Raw genomic sequence first — 15,478 nt, 5'->3', positions numbered from 1 at the left:
GCTGCTACCGGAGGGCGTCGCCGCGAGAGGTGTCGCCGCGAGAGGTGTCGCCGCGAGAGGTATCGCTGGAGTTGGGCAGAACATTGACATGACATAACCAGAAACAGCCACGACAATCCGTGCACCCTCTGCTTGGGCATTGCACTCGACAACTTTGGACAACTTTGGGCATAATTAAGAACGAGTAAACTGCAGATGGCGATGGCCTTGTCATATAGCAAGTACAATAGAAAACGGGAAACCCAGGTGTTGGTCATTGGCCGAATAGTTTGTTATCCAATACCATCACAGAATGGACATGGCCATTCTGTGATGTGGTGCTACGCTCTCATTCATAGCCCGAGAAAAGTTGCTTCCATCTTCAGTGTGTCCACGAGCAGAATTCACTGCCTTTGGCGATGCGTCTTGGCGACAGGACAAGGGGAGGTCTTCTTCACTCGGAGGTTGCCAAAGTTGATCACTTTATTGCTTATGGCATCGTTAGACGCATACCACATGTTCATGGAAGCGGGTGTGGTGTCCCGTTTGTTCATGTGTCAAGCATACAGGTGTGATATGAACAGGACGGAAGAAGCAAAAGCAAAGTAACGACGGCGGAAACCGCTGACAGACATTGATAGACGACTGACTGGCATTGATAGACGGCTGGCTGACATTGATAGACGGCTGGTGACAGCGAGAAAAATAAAATAAACCACGGGAATCTTGCACAACAGACCGCTTGCTGCAAAGCGCCTCTACTGGGCCTTGACGCGGGCAACCCAGGCGCGAATGTTGCGGTCGAGGGCCATGAGAGGAACGCTTCCGCCCGTCAAGATGACACGGTGGAACTGGCGAACGTCAAACTGATCGCCCAGCTCAGCGGTGGCGTACTCGCGCAGCTCCTTGATCTTGAGCTCGCCCATCTTGTAGGCCAGGGCCTGACCGGGGATGACACAGTAGCGCTTGACTTCGGTGACGATCTCCTCGACGGGGAGAGAGAGGTGCTCCTGCATGAGGGCCACACACTTGTCAAACGACCAGCCCTTGGCGTGCAGTCCTGTGACAGAGGGAATGCATCGTCAGCATTGCGGTGAGACCCGTGTCGGAGAGCCCCCCTGGTCGCCACGGAGTCGTGCTCGCGGCAATCAAGCGGCAATCAAGCGGCAATCAAGCGGCAATCAAGCGGCAATCAAGCGACGGAAAACTCACCAGTATCGACAACCAGTCGCAGGGCGCGCTGCATCTCAACCTCCAAACGACCGTAGTACTGAAGCGGGTCGGTGTACATTCCCATCTCCTCGCCAAGGTACTCCGAGTACAAGCCCCAGCCCTCGGCAAAGGCGGTGCACATGAAGATCTTCTTCACAAGATGAGTCGACTCGTCCTCGAAGGCAAGCGAAATCTGGTGGTGGTGGCCCGGGGTGGCTTCGTGCAGGGTGAGAGCATTGGCGACAATGTTGGGCTTGGTCTTGTGCAGCGAAAGGTTGGCACAGAAGCGGCCAGGGCTGGAGAGCAGCGAGGCGGGTCAGAATCGAGCTCAGCGATGCCCCTCAATGTCAACTCGGCGGTGCTCCTCGGCATAAGCCCGGCGTTGCTCGTGGCTATCGCATCAGCCAGACACGGATTGCTATAACTTACGTGGTGGGAGTGCCAGGCATGTAGATGGCAAGAGGCATGCTGCCTTCCATGGTCTTAGGGATAGCCACGATGTTGCACTCAAACTTGGGCAGCTGGTCGAAGAGGGGCTCCATTCTGGAGTTGATATCTTTCAGGACGTTCTGGTAGTGGGGGATGACGGCGTCGAGGTTCTCGAAGAAGGCCTGGGGGAACTGTTCGCGGTCGTAGAGAGCCGCACGGAACTCGGCCAGGGTGCCGTCAAAGACCTTGGACTTGGCCTCCTCCATAAGCTTGGCGATTCGCTCGACTTCCTTCAGACCGATCTCGTGGATCTCCTCGCCGGTCAGATCCAGCGACGTATGCTGCTTGACATAAGCGTTGTAGGCCTGAGGAGAGTTGTTGGGTGGTCAGTATGAGGCACTCGCAACGGTCACATTGTAGCCAACAGCATTCTGTCCAAGTGGCGAATCAAACCGACTGTGACGGCCTGCCAAGGTCGCAGCTAGAAGAGGGGGGGGGCAGGCTTACCTTTTCATATCCAGGGAGGCCATAGAGGCCCGGGGTAGTGCGAGCATGGGGCAGATACTCGTTCTCGAAAAAGTCGAGGAGCTTCTTGTAGGCAGGGATGACGGACTCCTCGATGGCTCCGATGAAGAAATCCTTGTCGCCGTCGAGGAGGCTCTCGACTTTGGCAGCCACGTTAAAAGCAGAGTCGCGAGGGTCCTCGACAATCTGCATGCGGCAGCTCTTGATCAGGAGCTCGACCGACTCGACAGGAAGGGTGACCTTCTTGTCGATTCCGCTGCGGAAGCCGGAGATGGTGTCGTCAAAGCGAGCGTTGATCTTGCGGAGACGCTTCTCATAGTTGGCAAGATCCTCCTTGGTGTTCAGGGGCGAGTACCTACCAGCAAAATCAGACCAGCAACGGTAAGGGCGCAGGCTCTGTGGACCCAGGATGTTGGCCAGCAGACATGTCCAGCGGCTGGCTTGCGCCGATGCGGGGGCAATCCCAGAGGACGGTGGCGACTTACTGGGTGAGCACCATCTGCAGCATGGGAATGTTGCCGTGCATGTGGGAGGCCGGGAGTTCGTACAGGTACTGGTCAAAGATGACCTGCTCCTGCTTGATGGCCTCGACGATAAAGAGGTATTCGACCTTCTCGGTCTCGGAAAGAGCTTCCTGGTCAATCTTCTCGGCACGCTCGGAGGCCGCAATGAGGAAAGCCTGGCAGGAGAGACAATGTTGAGCGGCCCAGATGCGATATTTGTGCAGCTGGAAGCCTCCAGCGATCTGATGGGTGGGCCGTAGCGCATCGGCTGACCCACGCTGCCAGCGACCACGGGCCCTGCACGCACTGAAGGAGAGGCGCCGACGGATAACCAAGACGGTGTGCGAGTGAGATACCTTGTGGTTTTCGCTGTTCTCAACGCTGTCGTTGAAGATTTCGTCGGGATGGGGGTTCACGCCAAAGATACCGGCCTCCACGGGCAACAACCTGGCGGAAAGAGCGGCTTGGTGAGCATGCAGTTCACAACAACCATGAGACATGGGGATGCGCATGGGACGAGGGCGACGATGGCAGCAGAATTGTCAAGGCAAAAGGCTATAGTGGAAACCGGATTGCCAGGGCAGCAGGGTGGCGCTACTCGAGCATTCCCTCCCCCTCCTGCGTCGAGGATGTCTCCCGGCGACGGCGAGACCGGGTGGCAGCGGTCCGTTAAGCGACCTGCCAAGATGCCGGTTGGGACCACCTACTTCAAAGCATGGTTGGCGATGTCGTCCTGGAGTGCCCGGAGCTGGACAGAGGCAGAGTCGGTGGCGGAGAGCATGGTCAGTGAGCGGGAAAGTGGGCGGAGGCCGAGAGATGGAAGCCGAGAGATGGAAGCCGAGGCGATGGGTGCAGGTCGATCTGGAGGAGGACGAGGACTGGAATATATACTGCCCGAGGCCGGCCCGGCATTCCTTGGCGCGGGAGGCAGGGGGCATGTGTGAGGACAAACGCGCCCACCGCTCCTTGCGGTGCGCCTCCAAGAGGGGGCTGCGAGCTCTATAGCAAAGATGGTTAGGGTGGGGCATTGCTTGGGACGGGATGGCCGGCCGGTACATGAAGGCAGCAAAGGCGAGCGGATGCCGGATATGGAGCATTGGCTTGTGGGGCAGGCCGCGTGGGGCGGGCCAGGTGGGGCTGGCCAGGATGTAGCCACCCTGGCAGAGGCTGCTCTGGGGCCTCGCTCGGCACCATCATGGCGAGGGGGATCGTGGATGGCTGCTGATTGGTGAATGCCCAGGACAGTTCAAGACTTGGCCAACCAACACCGACGCCAAGTGTTGGACCAAGCAGCCCATGGAATCATCCCACAACCACCTTGGCATTCGATGGTGACCACCTTGGCAGTCGATGGTGACCACCTTGGCAGTCGATGGTGACCCGAACGAGACCGCCTTTGGTCTGTTTTAACAACTGCCTTGGCGCTGATGTATCTGTCGATCGTTCCGTTTTGACTGTGCTTGACGACGTCGAGAATGTTTGGGGCGTCGCCACAGTCAACCAAAATCACTTAAACTGCAACTGCAGTGCCCGAATATCACCGTCGTTGCTGAAGAGACAATCTCGAGCCGGACATCCCGAGAGCAGCCGTCCGCTTTGCCCGTCCGCTTTGCCCGTCCGCTTGCCCGCCGATCATGTCCAGCCCGTCCAGCCATATGATCTGCCATCGCTGGTTCATCGGGCACTGACTCGCTGGCTGGCTGGCTGGCCGGCTGGTCTTCGGCCGTCCTCGTCGGCCCTGGACCTCCTGGCGGCCGATGCTGTCCGGGTCGGTCTTGGACGCAGCCGCCCCAGCACAACAGGCGTCCGCGTCTCCAAACCCCTCCCTCTTTCCGTCCTCGGCTTCCTGCTTCTTTGCCCTCTCGCCTCTCCAGCCCATCCGCGATCAACCCGGCCAGCGCCTGCCAGACACCGGCCCGGCCTTCCTTGCTCGACCCTCTTCGTCTCTCGCCCGACCAAAGCGCATCGCTATCCTGGCTGGTGCTGAAGCCTCAAGTGTATCTTTGCTCCAGGCATCCCAGACCACACCCCCTGCAATACGGCCCCTGCTTCCCGGCACCCCCTGTCAAGCTTCTCATTCCAAGCCGGACCGATTGATCCATCATGTCGTTTTTGTTCCGAAACCGTACTCGAACGCCCAGTGAGCTTGTCCGCTCCACCAAGGAGGCCATCGCCAAGATGAATGCTGGAGATCGCGGCAAGGTAGAAATCAGCCGCCCTTGCTCCTGGTGCTGCCCGTGCTGGAAGCGGCTGGCATGGTCGATCCTGGCGCTGTTGCGGCCGGCGCCAGCAATATCGTGAAAGCCGTCCCTCTGGTGGCGCTTACTGTCGATCTGCCAGGTCCTGCTGTCGATCTCTACTCACTCCATGTTGATCTCCTTGCCGGTACGATTGCGGCCATCTTTGGCCCGTGCATCCAGTGGAACGAGGAAATCTCAAGGGGCCTCCTCAACATGAAGATCGTGCTCTACGGCGATGGAGGTACTGGATCGGTGCAACTTGGCCCCGTCTGTTTCTCGGTTGCGGGTCCCTGTTGCCCATCGTCGTCGGCAGATGCGGACGGGCTCGGCCCGAGACCTCTCGCCCGTATCGATCATCCAGCTAATCTGCCGTTCTCTTCGAACTCCTTCCTATCGGGTTAGAGAGCGAGCCGATTGCCGAGCAGGTGACGCAGCTCGCACAGGAGCTCCACAACAACGACATGCTCACATTGCTGATCCAAAACATTGCAAAGTTCGAGTTCGAGGTAGGAAAGCGCATTCGCCTCGCATCCGCCTCGCATCCGCCTCGCATGCCGCCGCCAGCCACGCAGCCCAACGCCCCTGGATAGGCCGTGGCTCCAGTTTGATCGCTGTCGCTGCTGATCCCCGTTGCCATCAACCACCAGGCCAAGAAGGACGTTGCCCAAATCTTCAACAACCTCCTGCGTCGCCAGATCAGCACCCGGCTGCCGACCGTTGATCATATTGCTGCAAAGCCCGTTATTCTGCGGACACTAGTCAGCGGGTAATGCCTCGAAGCCCTGGCTGTGCGATCAGGGCGTCGGATGGGGACCGTCCATTAGTATTCCCACTCTAGGACGAGAGCGGCACGTATCCCTGCCCAGGAGCTCATCATTTCTGCTCTGTGCTCAACCAGATACGAGAACCACGAGATAGCGCTCAACTGCGGCATCATTCTGAGAGAGTGCTTGCGCCATGAGACTCTGGCCGAGAAGGTCTTGCTCAGCGAACAGTTTTGGCTCTTTTTCACATATGTGGAGTTCCCGACCTTTGATGTGTCGTCGGACGCATTTGCATCCTTCAAGGTACACTCCTACCTCGCCGTATCGCCTCGTGATCGTTAGTGCTTGTGCACATGTCTATGCCCATGTGCCGCTCACCCAGCCTCTCGGTAGCCACCGAGCCGGTCCGATCCGCATAAGCAACTTGTTTGCTTTACTCGTTCACGCCGGCTGAATGGGTTTCCTTACGCTGCCTTGCTGCCGGCGCTGAAACAGGACCTTCTTACCAAGCACAAGACATTGGTTGCCAGATTCATAGAAGAAAATTATGACCGGGCAAGTACTTGACGAGGAGGGCCGTCCTTGACTGAACAACATGGTGTCGCCGTCCCATCTGCCCCGTTGCTGCCCTGCTGATGCATCAGCGCTGCGAGCGATGGAACTAACAACCAAAATCACTCTTGTTTTACCGGCCAACCCGAACAGTTTTTTAGCAGCTACACGCTCCTGCTCAACTCAAACAACTACGTCACCAAACGCCAGTCCCTGAAGGTTGGTTCTGTGCCCGGAGACCACAGGCCTCGATGAGATCCACTCCGGAAGAGTGGCGTTGTCTGGCCCATCGGCATTGTGATCCGGCCAGAGCCCTGACACGAACTGTGGCTCTCGCAGTTGCTCGGCGAGCTGCTACTAGATCGATCCAACTTCCAGATCATGACGCGGTACATATCCGATGGCGACAATCTCAAGCTTATGATGAACTTTCTGCGCGACCGCAGCCGCAACATCCAATTTGAGGCCTTCCATGTGTTCAAGGTATGCCGAGAAAGGAGCCTGGAATCCCATATGGAATCCCATCCGGACTCCCATCCGGACTCCTATCCGGACTCCCACCTGGAGGATCCGAGTGAATGCGCGTGCCGCCTCCGATACTCGCCACCTCGATGCGTAGACACTGACGAGTCTGTCGCTTCACGCTATGGCTCTCTAGGTGTTTGTGGCAAACCCCAGGAAGCCCAAGGCCATCCTCGACATCCTTGAACGGAACAAAGACAAGCTGGTTACATTCTTGAGCAACTTCCACAACGACCGCACAGGTAGGGCTGTCCGAGGATCGGGCAAAGCGATTGCGGCCATGAGCATGCAGCCGCAGAGCAGACGGCTGACATCTTGATTCCGGGCCTCCGCTTGCGGTGTCGGCCCGGACCGGAACAACTCTGTCGCCTTCGCAGACGACGAGCAATTCAACGACGAGAAGGCGTTCCTCATCCGTCAGATCTCAGAGTTATAAGAGGGTGCCCCATCTGCGGCCCTGATCACCCTGACTCCCCTCCTGGCCGTATGCGATTGACCAAAGCTATCCGGACACCCCGTTGCTTGCTTGCAATGTAGTCTCTCCCTTCCCTTTTGGATTTCCTCCGCAAACTCTGACGTTCTTGCAGTCTGTGTGCGCACCACCCGTCTAGAAAAATTACAGCTTTCGTGAGGCCAATATACGAGCACCGTGATCGCTTGGACATCAACTCTCGGGAAGAACGGCCATGCGGTGAGCTGCATCAACACCGTCCTCCGCATCACAGCCCCCAAGCCATGCCCTTGGACGCACGATAGAGCTGCCGCCCCGATTGCAAACCACGATCGGGGGTGGAGACAGACTTGGTGGCTGCTGGTGCCCGATTCGCCCAGAAAGGAAGGCGCGGTGCTGCGCGTCGGGGCAGGTTTCTCGCCGAGGGCCTCGGCAGTGGGCAACTGCTCTCGCTGCAGCGCCTATTCTGGCACGGAGCAGTCGATCAGAGCCGTCGCTGCATTGCAGAGTCAGAGCCAAGGTGGGCATCCAGTGACAGAGCCAGTTCTGGCGGGCAGCACCAGCTGTGGCGAGGGCCGGTGCTGCCGTTGCCCAGCCGAGGAGGGGTTGCGGGACAGCTTCTCGCCCGAGCCCAAGCCAAACCAAACCAAACACAATGGGCCAAGCAAGCCACTGCGTCTGGCTCGAGCCGGCTCCAGCCGCCGAGTCCGCGCTTCGTTTCGAGCCAGGGTCGCTCCCCGCGACAAAAGGCCTCGCGGAATCTCTCGTTTGTCTTTTTCCCCTCCATCGGCCCAGGCTTCCTGCAATCTCGCTCCTCGCGTCTGTCCAACCCGTCCTCCTCCGTCTCCTCCGCACCACTATCAACATGAGCTGGCAAACTTACGTCGACACCAACATGGTTGGCACCGGCAAGATCTCCCGCGGCGCCATCCATGGCCACGACGGCTCTGTCTGGGCCACCTCCCCCGGCTTCAGCGTAAGTTTGCCCCGGGCTGTCTCTGCTGCCCACGGACAGCGGAGAGAGAGAGAGGGAGCGAAAAGGAGAGGAATAGCCGCTCGCCTCAAATGGACTTGTTTTGTGCCAGACTTGCCTTCAATATGATGGCCTGCACACGTCCGGAGGCGATTGGGGACCGCGAGGTGGCTGACTCGGAAAGGCCGAGTCGTTGTATCGGCTTGCGGGGCTGACGAGGACGCACCTGGACTGGCGTATATCGAGTGTCGTTGATTTTGTGTGGTTGATACCGCATTTTTTCGTAGAGGGGGGGGGGAATGCTTGCCAGTTTGGTGCGAAGGAATTGCCCTATTTGCTTTCGCTGCTGCTTGGGGCTAAGGCGGCGGTTCCGTCCGACGCAGTCCTGGACCTTTCGTCCTTGGCCAGCAGCGCACGCCTTCCGACCTCGACGTGCGCTCGCTCGTCCGGAAGGGCTGCCAGAGTCATGCGCTGCTTCGTCCACCGCGCCTGTAGCCCACATGCCCTAATTCGATGTGCTTTCAAACAGGTCCACCTCAACGAGGTCAAGGCCATCCTCAAGGCCTACCAGGACCCCTCGGAGGTCCGTGCCAACGGTCTCCTCGTCAACGACGTCAAGTACATTGTCCTTCGCGTTGTCGATGACCGATCGCTCTACGCCAAGAAGGTAAACACCAACGACGCCGATGGCGCTCTGCCTGGATTGATGCGGGCGGGCGGGCAGGCGGGCCCCTGTCGTGGCTGTCTGTTGAAACGATCCTCTGCGCACCCGTTGCGCTGGCGGATCACACCATGTTGGCACCAATGTGTTGGTGGGGGGGATCTTGGACTGACTTGCTCCTCGTGCGACATTCCTCATCCAGGGCAACAGCGGCATTGTTGCCGTAAAAACCAAGCAGGCCATCCTCATCGGCGTCTACGATGAGCCCATCCAGCCCGGAGAGGCCAACAAGGTCGTCGAGTCTCTTGGTGACTATCTCATCAGCGTCAGCTACGTGAGTATCATCCTGTTGCCTGCGAGCGTCCTGTGGCTGTTGCGGCCGCGCTGTCGTTCCAGCATGCGAGCGCCCCAGTGCTTTATCATATGCAGGGTTTCGGACGAGTCGGTGTTTCCGCAAACGGCACATTCTTACACCTTCATGCCTTCCTCGCCCGTTGTTTCGCGATCTCCGTCCCGGTCCCGGCGACTCTCTTGTGCCATGCTTTGGCGCGGCCAGTAAATCACCCTGGCGGAACACCGAATCTCTTTCCTTTGCCTACTCTCCATGCCTGCTGTCTTTCCCCAAAGATGTGCCGACTCTGGTTCCCTCGGCACTGCCTGGGACAGAGCCAGCACGTAGTTCCGACAATGTTCCATACTCCCAATACAGTTTGCTAAACAAAAACGGAATAGCGTCCGCTCCAACTGAGTGCTGTAACGGGCATCAAGATGGTCTTTGAGCCGCACAATCTCAATCGTGCGATTGGGTTCCGTCCTGGCTGGAGAACATGCACTTGAATACCTGTCAATCACCGTGGGTGACGATCAACGGGTACACCAAAGTCGCCTTTCGCAAGACGTTTACATCGCGATGCGGGGGAGTATTTTGCAGAGCTTGGTGGTGGTGGTGGGCTGCGGTTCTCGAGCGGAAAGAGAGCAGACCATCCGTGGGAGTTTGTCGATTTCCCATGTCGATCCTGCTGTCGATCCTGCTGTCGATCCCACACGTCGGGCTCTTGCGCGAAGCACGAGCCACTGCCCCAAGTGAAGGTTTTGGCAACAGCGACGACGACAGCCATAGCAACGTTGGATATCAGCCGAGCCGCACCACTTGTTCGCTGGAGTGATTGCGGCAGCCAAGCGCGGGCTGGACGGAGCGACAGCAGACCCGGCGCATCGCCCATTGGACCAACAGATGCAGAGAGCGATATCCCGGGCTTTCCCGCCTGTCCCTGCGGGGGAACCGGGGCAGACGCTCGCGCGGGGGACGGGGGGGACGGAGGGTGAAGCGGGGGGGGGGTGCGTTCTTGCGGGACTCTTGCCTGGGAAGTCGCCTTGTCCCCAACAACAACAGATCCATCGCTGGCGCCGATCTGAAAGCTTTCTTGCGACCCCGCCCTGCGACTCGCCCTCCTCCATCCATAACCAAGATGATGTGTACTCCTGACACAACGCTGGCTACACTGCCCGACTGCATCCGCACTGATATTGCGCTTCTCCGTAAGACCACCGAGGCGGCGCTCCCAGATGCACCACGTCGCAGTGACCCATATTCCGTGCGATCGATCCCCATCCCCTCCCTCCCCCCCCCAACTCACCGCTTCGACGCTCCAGCAACAAGTGTTCGGGTTGCTGGTGCTGCCTGGCAAAGACAGACTGCCCCGGCCATCCAGGCTGGGCTGCAAAGTACATTCGCCACTGATACACAGTCTCGACTTGTGCTGTTTTGTGTCTGTTCTCGGTGGCTTTCTCGGCTCGTTTCGGCTCGGCTCGTTTCGGTTCGGCTCGGTTCCGCCAGTTTACTACTGCGATCCGTCCTCTCTGCTGCAGCTTCTCTTCCTCAGCAGGAGCTGGTATCACACCACAGCCCGGGTTCTCTTCAAGTGCGTGACGCTCAAGGTACTCCGGCTCTGTTGCAGAGCACTTGAGCCCAGACCAACGCCCGGGTTGGCAGCGCCAGAGTGACAGCCATGCTTGATGGACAGAGGATGCTCGTTCTTTCGTCGTTGCAGTGGCTCCTGGACGAGGGAAAGCAAATCAGCAGAATCCGCTTCATCGCCGCACCACTATCCCAGCCGTCTCCACTCCCACTTGCTCTGTCCTTGTACTGACCGGATCTGGATTCGATTCACAACCAGCTCAACGACGATCTCGGACGCTTTGGGAGCGACACTGATGACTCCGATGCCAGCGACGAGTTTGAAGACCGAACGCCCGTGCACCGCTCAAGCTCAAAGGCCTCAAATATCGCTCATGCGGCCACCAAAACCAACTCGGCGGCATCGGCCTTTGTGCGGGCTCTTGCCCTCTACGGGATTCCGAAGCCGCACACCCGGTCCTCACGATCGCCTCCTCGACATGTTCCATTTTGGCACTATATCCGGTCGTTCACTCTTCGGGTTGAAAGGTATGCCCGTCCGGGGTGGCTTTGGAACTCTGTCGTGGGGGGGGGCAAAGAGCGACGGCTGATGGAGCAGCCAACCCCTGTTCGCGAGTGATGGCAAGGCCCAGAGTGGCCCATTCCCCCCCCCAGATGGCCCACGGTAGTTTCAGGGCTGCGTGAGAGACGGCCGCCTGCGATCGGCTCTGCCTGTGGGATGTGCGCTCGAAACCGATGCGGCTGGAGTGCCCTGCCCGTGCTATGCGTAACCGGCCATTCCATCGCCTGATGCCACGGACAGAGCCGGGCTTCTGAAAAAGCACCTCGGATACCAGTGAATCCGCTCTCTCACCCAGCCTTTGACACAAGTCCGCTCCCTGAGCTTTGGGTCGACCATCCTCTCGCCAACCGACTTTGAAACAATCCGTAAGTGTCTCGGTGCCTTCAAAGGGAATCCTCAAGCTGTCTGAGACATGGGCATCTGCCCTACGATCGTCCACCGGACTGCCTGACTACTCCACTCGCTCATCCCCACTATCGTGTTCCCATGGACCGCCCTCATCTTGTGCCGATCAAAACCACAGGAACAAATTGTCCGAGCCTCGAAACTCTTCAACTGGAAGTCGTCCCGAGTGTCGAGCACTATGAGGCACTCCAGGCATTGTGTCTATCGGCTCCAGACCTGTCGAGGCTCGACATCGAGTCAAACCGCCCCCACTCGAACGAGGCAGTATTCAAGACCTTTGCTGCGTTTCTGCTTGCGACAGCGCCCAAGCTGCAGCGGCTCGTGATGAAAATCGAGATGGACGAGCTTGTTTTCATTTCGGGCTCGCCCTTCCTCCAGAACCTCGTTGACTGCGCCAGCCGAATGGACATCATGTACATCTCCAGCATCGTCTTTTGGTGAGTTTCTGTTGCTCCATTGCTCCGGCATGGCTCGAGTGCGCGCGTAGCCGCTGTGCAATCGCTCAGCATTGCAAAGACTATCAGGGTACTCTTTGTTGTGATTGCCGCTGTGATCGCCACTGCGGTTACAGTTGATGCACTGCCCGCACGATGGCATGGTCTGACGGTATTGCTTGTTGTCTGTAGCGATGGCAAGTCATTGGTTCAAAATCTGAGAGAGAAATGGAATACGGCCTTTCAAGCATGCCCAGCATGTCCTGGCATGGACCTTCGCACGGTGGAGCACTACCCGAGCCTCAAAATCTCAATCACAAAGCCGTCCTATTCAAGCATGTTCAGCAACATGGTTCTTGGCATGACCCAGAAGTCACGGATGGGTATCCTTATTGGGCCATACGACCCGCCGCCGCCACTTCAGGGCATCGTCTCACACGGTTGGATGAGCTCCGAGAGCCCCTCGGACCACGGAGATGATCCTTCTGACGGGGAGACTGACGGCGAAGCGGACTATGACGACGATCCTGCAGCACTGGAACACGACGACAACGATGACCAGGCGGCGGGTGATCAAAGCGATGCCGAAGACGGTGACGATTTCTCGAACCAAGACGCAGCATCAAGCGACAGCGCCGACTCTGCCCTGGCTCAAAACGAAGAGAGCTCGGTTGCTCTCTTCACTGCCGTTGACTCGAAAGCCGAGGTTGCGCTGGAACAAAACATGCAAATGCATGTGGGTCGACGGCAGACCTACGCAATCCCGCATATTGTTGATATCCTGCAGGACTCATACATTGTGTTTTGGTGACCGGGCTGCCGGATACCCGCTTGTGCATTGCCCATAATATGCAGTTGGCTAGTGGTGAGGGATGCTGCCGACCACATATCCTGTACTGCGGCGCTCTCGCCAGGAATGGGCCACTTTCACAGCAGGGTGTCCCGTTTCAAAACAGGAAAGCTGCAACCAGCACGCTCGAGTAGAGTCATGGCTGCCGTACTTTTCTGGTCCTGAATACAGACCTATCTGCTGCTGCGCTGTGATGCCGCAATCCCAGCAGATGGTCAACATGGAATTGCCGAAAGGCAACCGACACAGGCTATCGCAGACAACGCGATTGAAATGGGTGTGTCCTGGCCTTTCTTGAGTGTGCAGTGTGCTGATGCTGACCCCGAAGTGTGCTTTGCTGACCCCGAATACACCCACGCTCTGTTTCTCGGTGCTGCGATGGCATTCCGTCGCCTTCGATGCTGCGGCCGCTCGTCCTGGCGGCCAGCGGCGCGGACGTCCGCAACAGGGCCGAGATGGCCGACACATCCGCTCGCTTTCTTGGAATTGATCTCCTCATACACCCCGCCCCCACCCTGCATCCCAATCCCAATCCCGCCCCGGCCTCAGCTTTCCCGATGCGAATCTTCATCACCGCCATCGACCGCGAAGTTCAGACGCTCGATATCGACTCGAGCATGACCGTAAGCCAGCGTCTCGCCGTGACAGCGTCCGATCGCATCTGCCAACCCCGAGACTCGCGATGCACTCGGGCTTTGCTCACCCCTCGCACTCCCTCTGGCATGCCACAGCTGCGTGACCTTTCCCCTCTGATCGAAGCTGATCTCGGCATCCCAGTCGCGGAGCAAATCATCGTCGTCAACGGCGTTGCCCTGAGGGATATGGACCGGAGCCTCAGCGCCCTCGGCATTCTGCAAGACACCATCCTGCTCGTCTCGCGCAAGGCTTCCCATCAGCCGGCCACCCCTGGCTCCACAGCCTTTGCTCCCGGGTAAGCGAAGCTCTATAGATCCTCAGAACATGTGTGAATTGTCCGGCCAGATGGCATAGTACCGGCAAATGGCCCTGCGGACAACCGGCTGGCAATCCAGACCGCGGGCAGGAACTCCCGGACAGCCAGACGGAAGTCTGCTCGAGACAGCCTTTCCCCCTGGCGCTTTGGTTCAGAGAACAAGACGAGAGAGGACCGATATCGCCTGTCCAAGCCATGTGCAATGGCGCCTTTCTCGTTGCCTCTCTGGCTGGACACAGATGTTCATATCCGCGTGGTTTCTAATATCCTGACTGACGGATCCAGGAATGAGATCGAGGCCCTCCGACAACAGATCCTGTCGAGCCCGCAGCGCCTGGCACAGCTGCGTGCGGTGAGTCGATTGTCCGATCATGGATTTCAAAGTGCCCGCTGTCCCCGCTGTCCGTGCGCATACCCGGGGCTTCGCTGTGGCCCTCCTGACAAATCAGCCGCTTATCTGCTTGGCTCTTCAGCAAAACCCGCAACTAGCCCATGTCCTGGTCAACAACCCAGCTGAATTCGCACGGCAGCTCCGCCTCATCCAGGTATGTGCCGATCAAGCAGGTGGTGCTCTGTCGATTCTCTGGATGCGAGCGGTGGTGTTCGAGCCTTCGCCATACTTTGCTCGCTCGCTCAGGCTGCAGCAGCTAGCATGGCTTCATGAATTCATCTCCAACCACATGTATCCCCATCCGTATCAACAGCAGCAACAGCAACAGCAAGGCCCTGATATGTTACCTCCTGGTGTCGATCTTATGGATGCCTCTGTGCAGCGTCGCATCGAGGAGGAGATCCGTCAAAACAACATCAATCTGAACCGTGCGGTAAGAGTGGACACTGCCGGCTGACTCCGAAAGCTGCCAGGACTTGCAAGGAGGATGCCCTGGTGGTCGGGATCGTGACGCTGACGACATTGCCTGCGCCAATGCACTTTTTGCCCACCCTTTCGGCTGACAGACGGCGATGGAGTTCCATCCGGAAGTTTTCGCAAAGGTAATGAGGGGCCACTGTCCCATGGCAAATTGGCCGCCGAGCACAACAGGTAATCGGATGCCCGCCCGATGCATCTGCAGCTCTCGATTCACAATGCCTTCTGCACCAGGTCACCATGCTTTACATCAACTGCGAGGTCAATGGAGTCCCCGTCAAGGCCTTTGTCGACTCTGGAGCCCAGGCAACGATCATGAGCCCGGAGCTTGCTGAGCAGTGCCGCATTCGGCATTTGATCGACGAGCAGTTTGCAGGCACTGCTCATGGTGTCGGCACAGCCACGATTCTGGGCCGTGTCCATAGCGCGCCGCTCAAGATCGGAAACCAGTTCCTTCCGTGTTCGTTTACAGTTATGGAGGTGTGCATCACAGCCTGTTCGAAAGCCACGGCATTTGCCATCGACATTGATGTCGCATTGCTGCTCACGATACGGAGCCTCTGTGCGGTGTAGAAGCGCTTGCCGCGGTAACTTTGCTAACGCCTTGCTTTGGTGACATGACTTGCAGGCCAATGGCGTCGACATGCTCCTCGGACTCGACATGCTGAAGCGATACCA

At 58.3% G+C, this 15,478-nt stretch overlaps 5 protein-coding genes across 5 annotated transcripts; 4 read left to right on the top strand and 1 right to left on the bottom strand.

Annotated features, from left to right (window-relative positions):
• Positions 1–341: 341 nt before the first annotated feature.
• Positions 342–3,736, bottom strand: BJ171DRAFT_439900 (uncharacterized protein). Its single transcript, XM_053108039.1, has 7 exons — positions 3,356–3,736; positions 3,005–3,095; positions 2,631–2,824; positions 2,128–2,500; positions 1,621–1,985; positions 1,192–1,487; positions 342–1,039 (listed from the first exon to the last, which is right to left on the bottom strand). Exons 1-7 carry the CDS (start codon positions 3,427–3,429, stop codon positions 738–740), a joined length of 1,695 nt encoding a protein of 564 aa, XP_052969070.1. The 5' UTR covers positions 3,430–3,736; the 3' UTR covers positions 342–737.
• A 1,015-nt stretch (positions 3,737–4,751) lies between these two features.
• On the top strand, positions 4,752–7,045 carry BJ171DRAFT_558120 (Mo25-like protein; the record flags this gene model as incomplete). Its single annotated transcript, XM_053113131.1, has 9 exons — positions 4,752–4,850; positions 5,069–5,129; positions 5,291–5,394; positions 5,536–5,654; positions 5,787–5,955; positions 6,148–6,174; positions 6,358–6,423; positions 6,544–6,687; positions 6,863–7,045. 9 exons carry the CDS (start codon positions 4,752–4,754, stop codon positions 7,043–7,045), a joined length of 972 nt encoding a protein of 323 aa, XP_052969069.1.
• Positions 7,046–7,940: 895 nt separating this feature from the next.
• Positions 7,941–9,535, top strand: BJ171DRAFT_456850 (profilin). Its single transcript, XM_053108329.1, has 4 exons — positions 7,941–8,153; positions 8,680–8,817; positions 9,014–9,145; positions 9,368–9,535. The coding sequence occupies exons 1-4, from the start codon at positions 8,043–8,045 to the stop codon at positions 9,368–9,370; spliced, it is 384 nt and encodes a 127-aa protein (XP_052969068.1). The 5' UTR covers positions 7,941–8,042; the 3' UTR covers positions 9,371–9,535.
• Positions 9,536–10,181: 646 nt separating this feature from the next.
• Positions 10,182–13,231, top strand: BJ171DRAFT_495380 (uncharacterized protein). The gene is made up of 7 exons (XM_053110115.1): positions 10,182–10,350; positions 10,649–10,749; positions 10,989–11,257; position 11,362; positions 11,587–11,656; positions 11,815–12,133; positions 12,323–13,231. Exons 1-7 carry the CDS (start codon positions 10,281–10,283, stop codon positions 12,939–12,941), a joined length of 1,449 nt encoding a protein of 482 aa, XP_052969067.1. The 5' UTR covers positions 10,182–10,280; the 3' UTR covers positions 12,942–13,231.
• A 238-nt stretch (positions 13,232–13,469) lies between these two features.
• Positions 13,470–14,910, top strand: BJ171DRAFT_309827 (uncharacterized protein). Its single transcript, XM_053107081.1, has 5 exons — positions 13,470–13,603; positions 13,712–13,911; positions 14,218–14,284; positions 14,406–14,477; positions 14,637–14,910. The coding sequence occupies exons 1-5, from the start codon at positions 13,538–13,540 to the stop codon at positions 14,778–14,780; spliced, it is 549 nt and encodes a 182-aa protein (XP_052969066.1). The 5' UTR covers positions 13,470–13,537; the 3' UTR covers positions 14,781–14,910.
• The last annotated feature ends 568 nt before the right edge of the window (positions 14,911–15,478 follow it).

This window comes from Polychytrium aggregatum (assembly GCF_025602895.1).
Source record: "Polychytrium aggregatum strain JEL109 chromosome Unknown BJ171scaffold_9, whole genome shotgun sequence".
Classification (NCBI taxonomy): Eukaryota; Fungi; Chytridiomycota; class Chytridiomycetes; order Polychytriales; genus Polychytrium; species Polychytrium aggregatum.
This window is presented reverse-complemented; position numbering and strand designations above follow the sequence as displayed.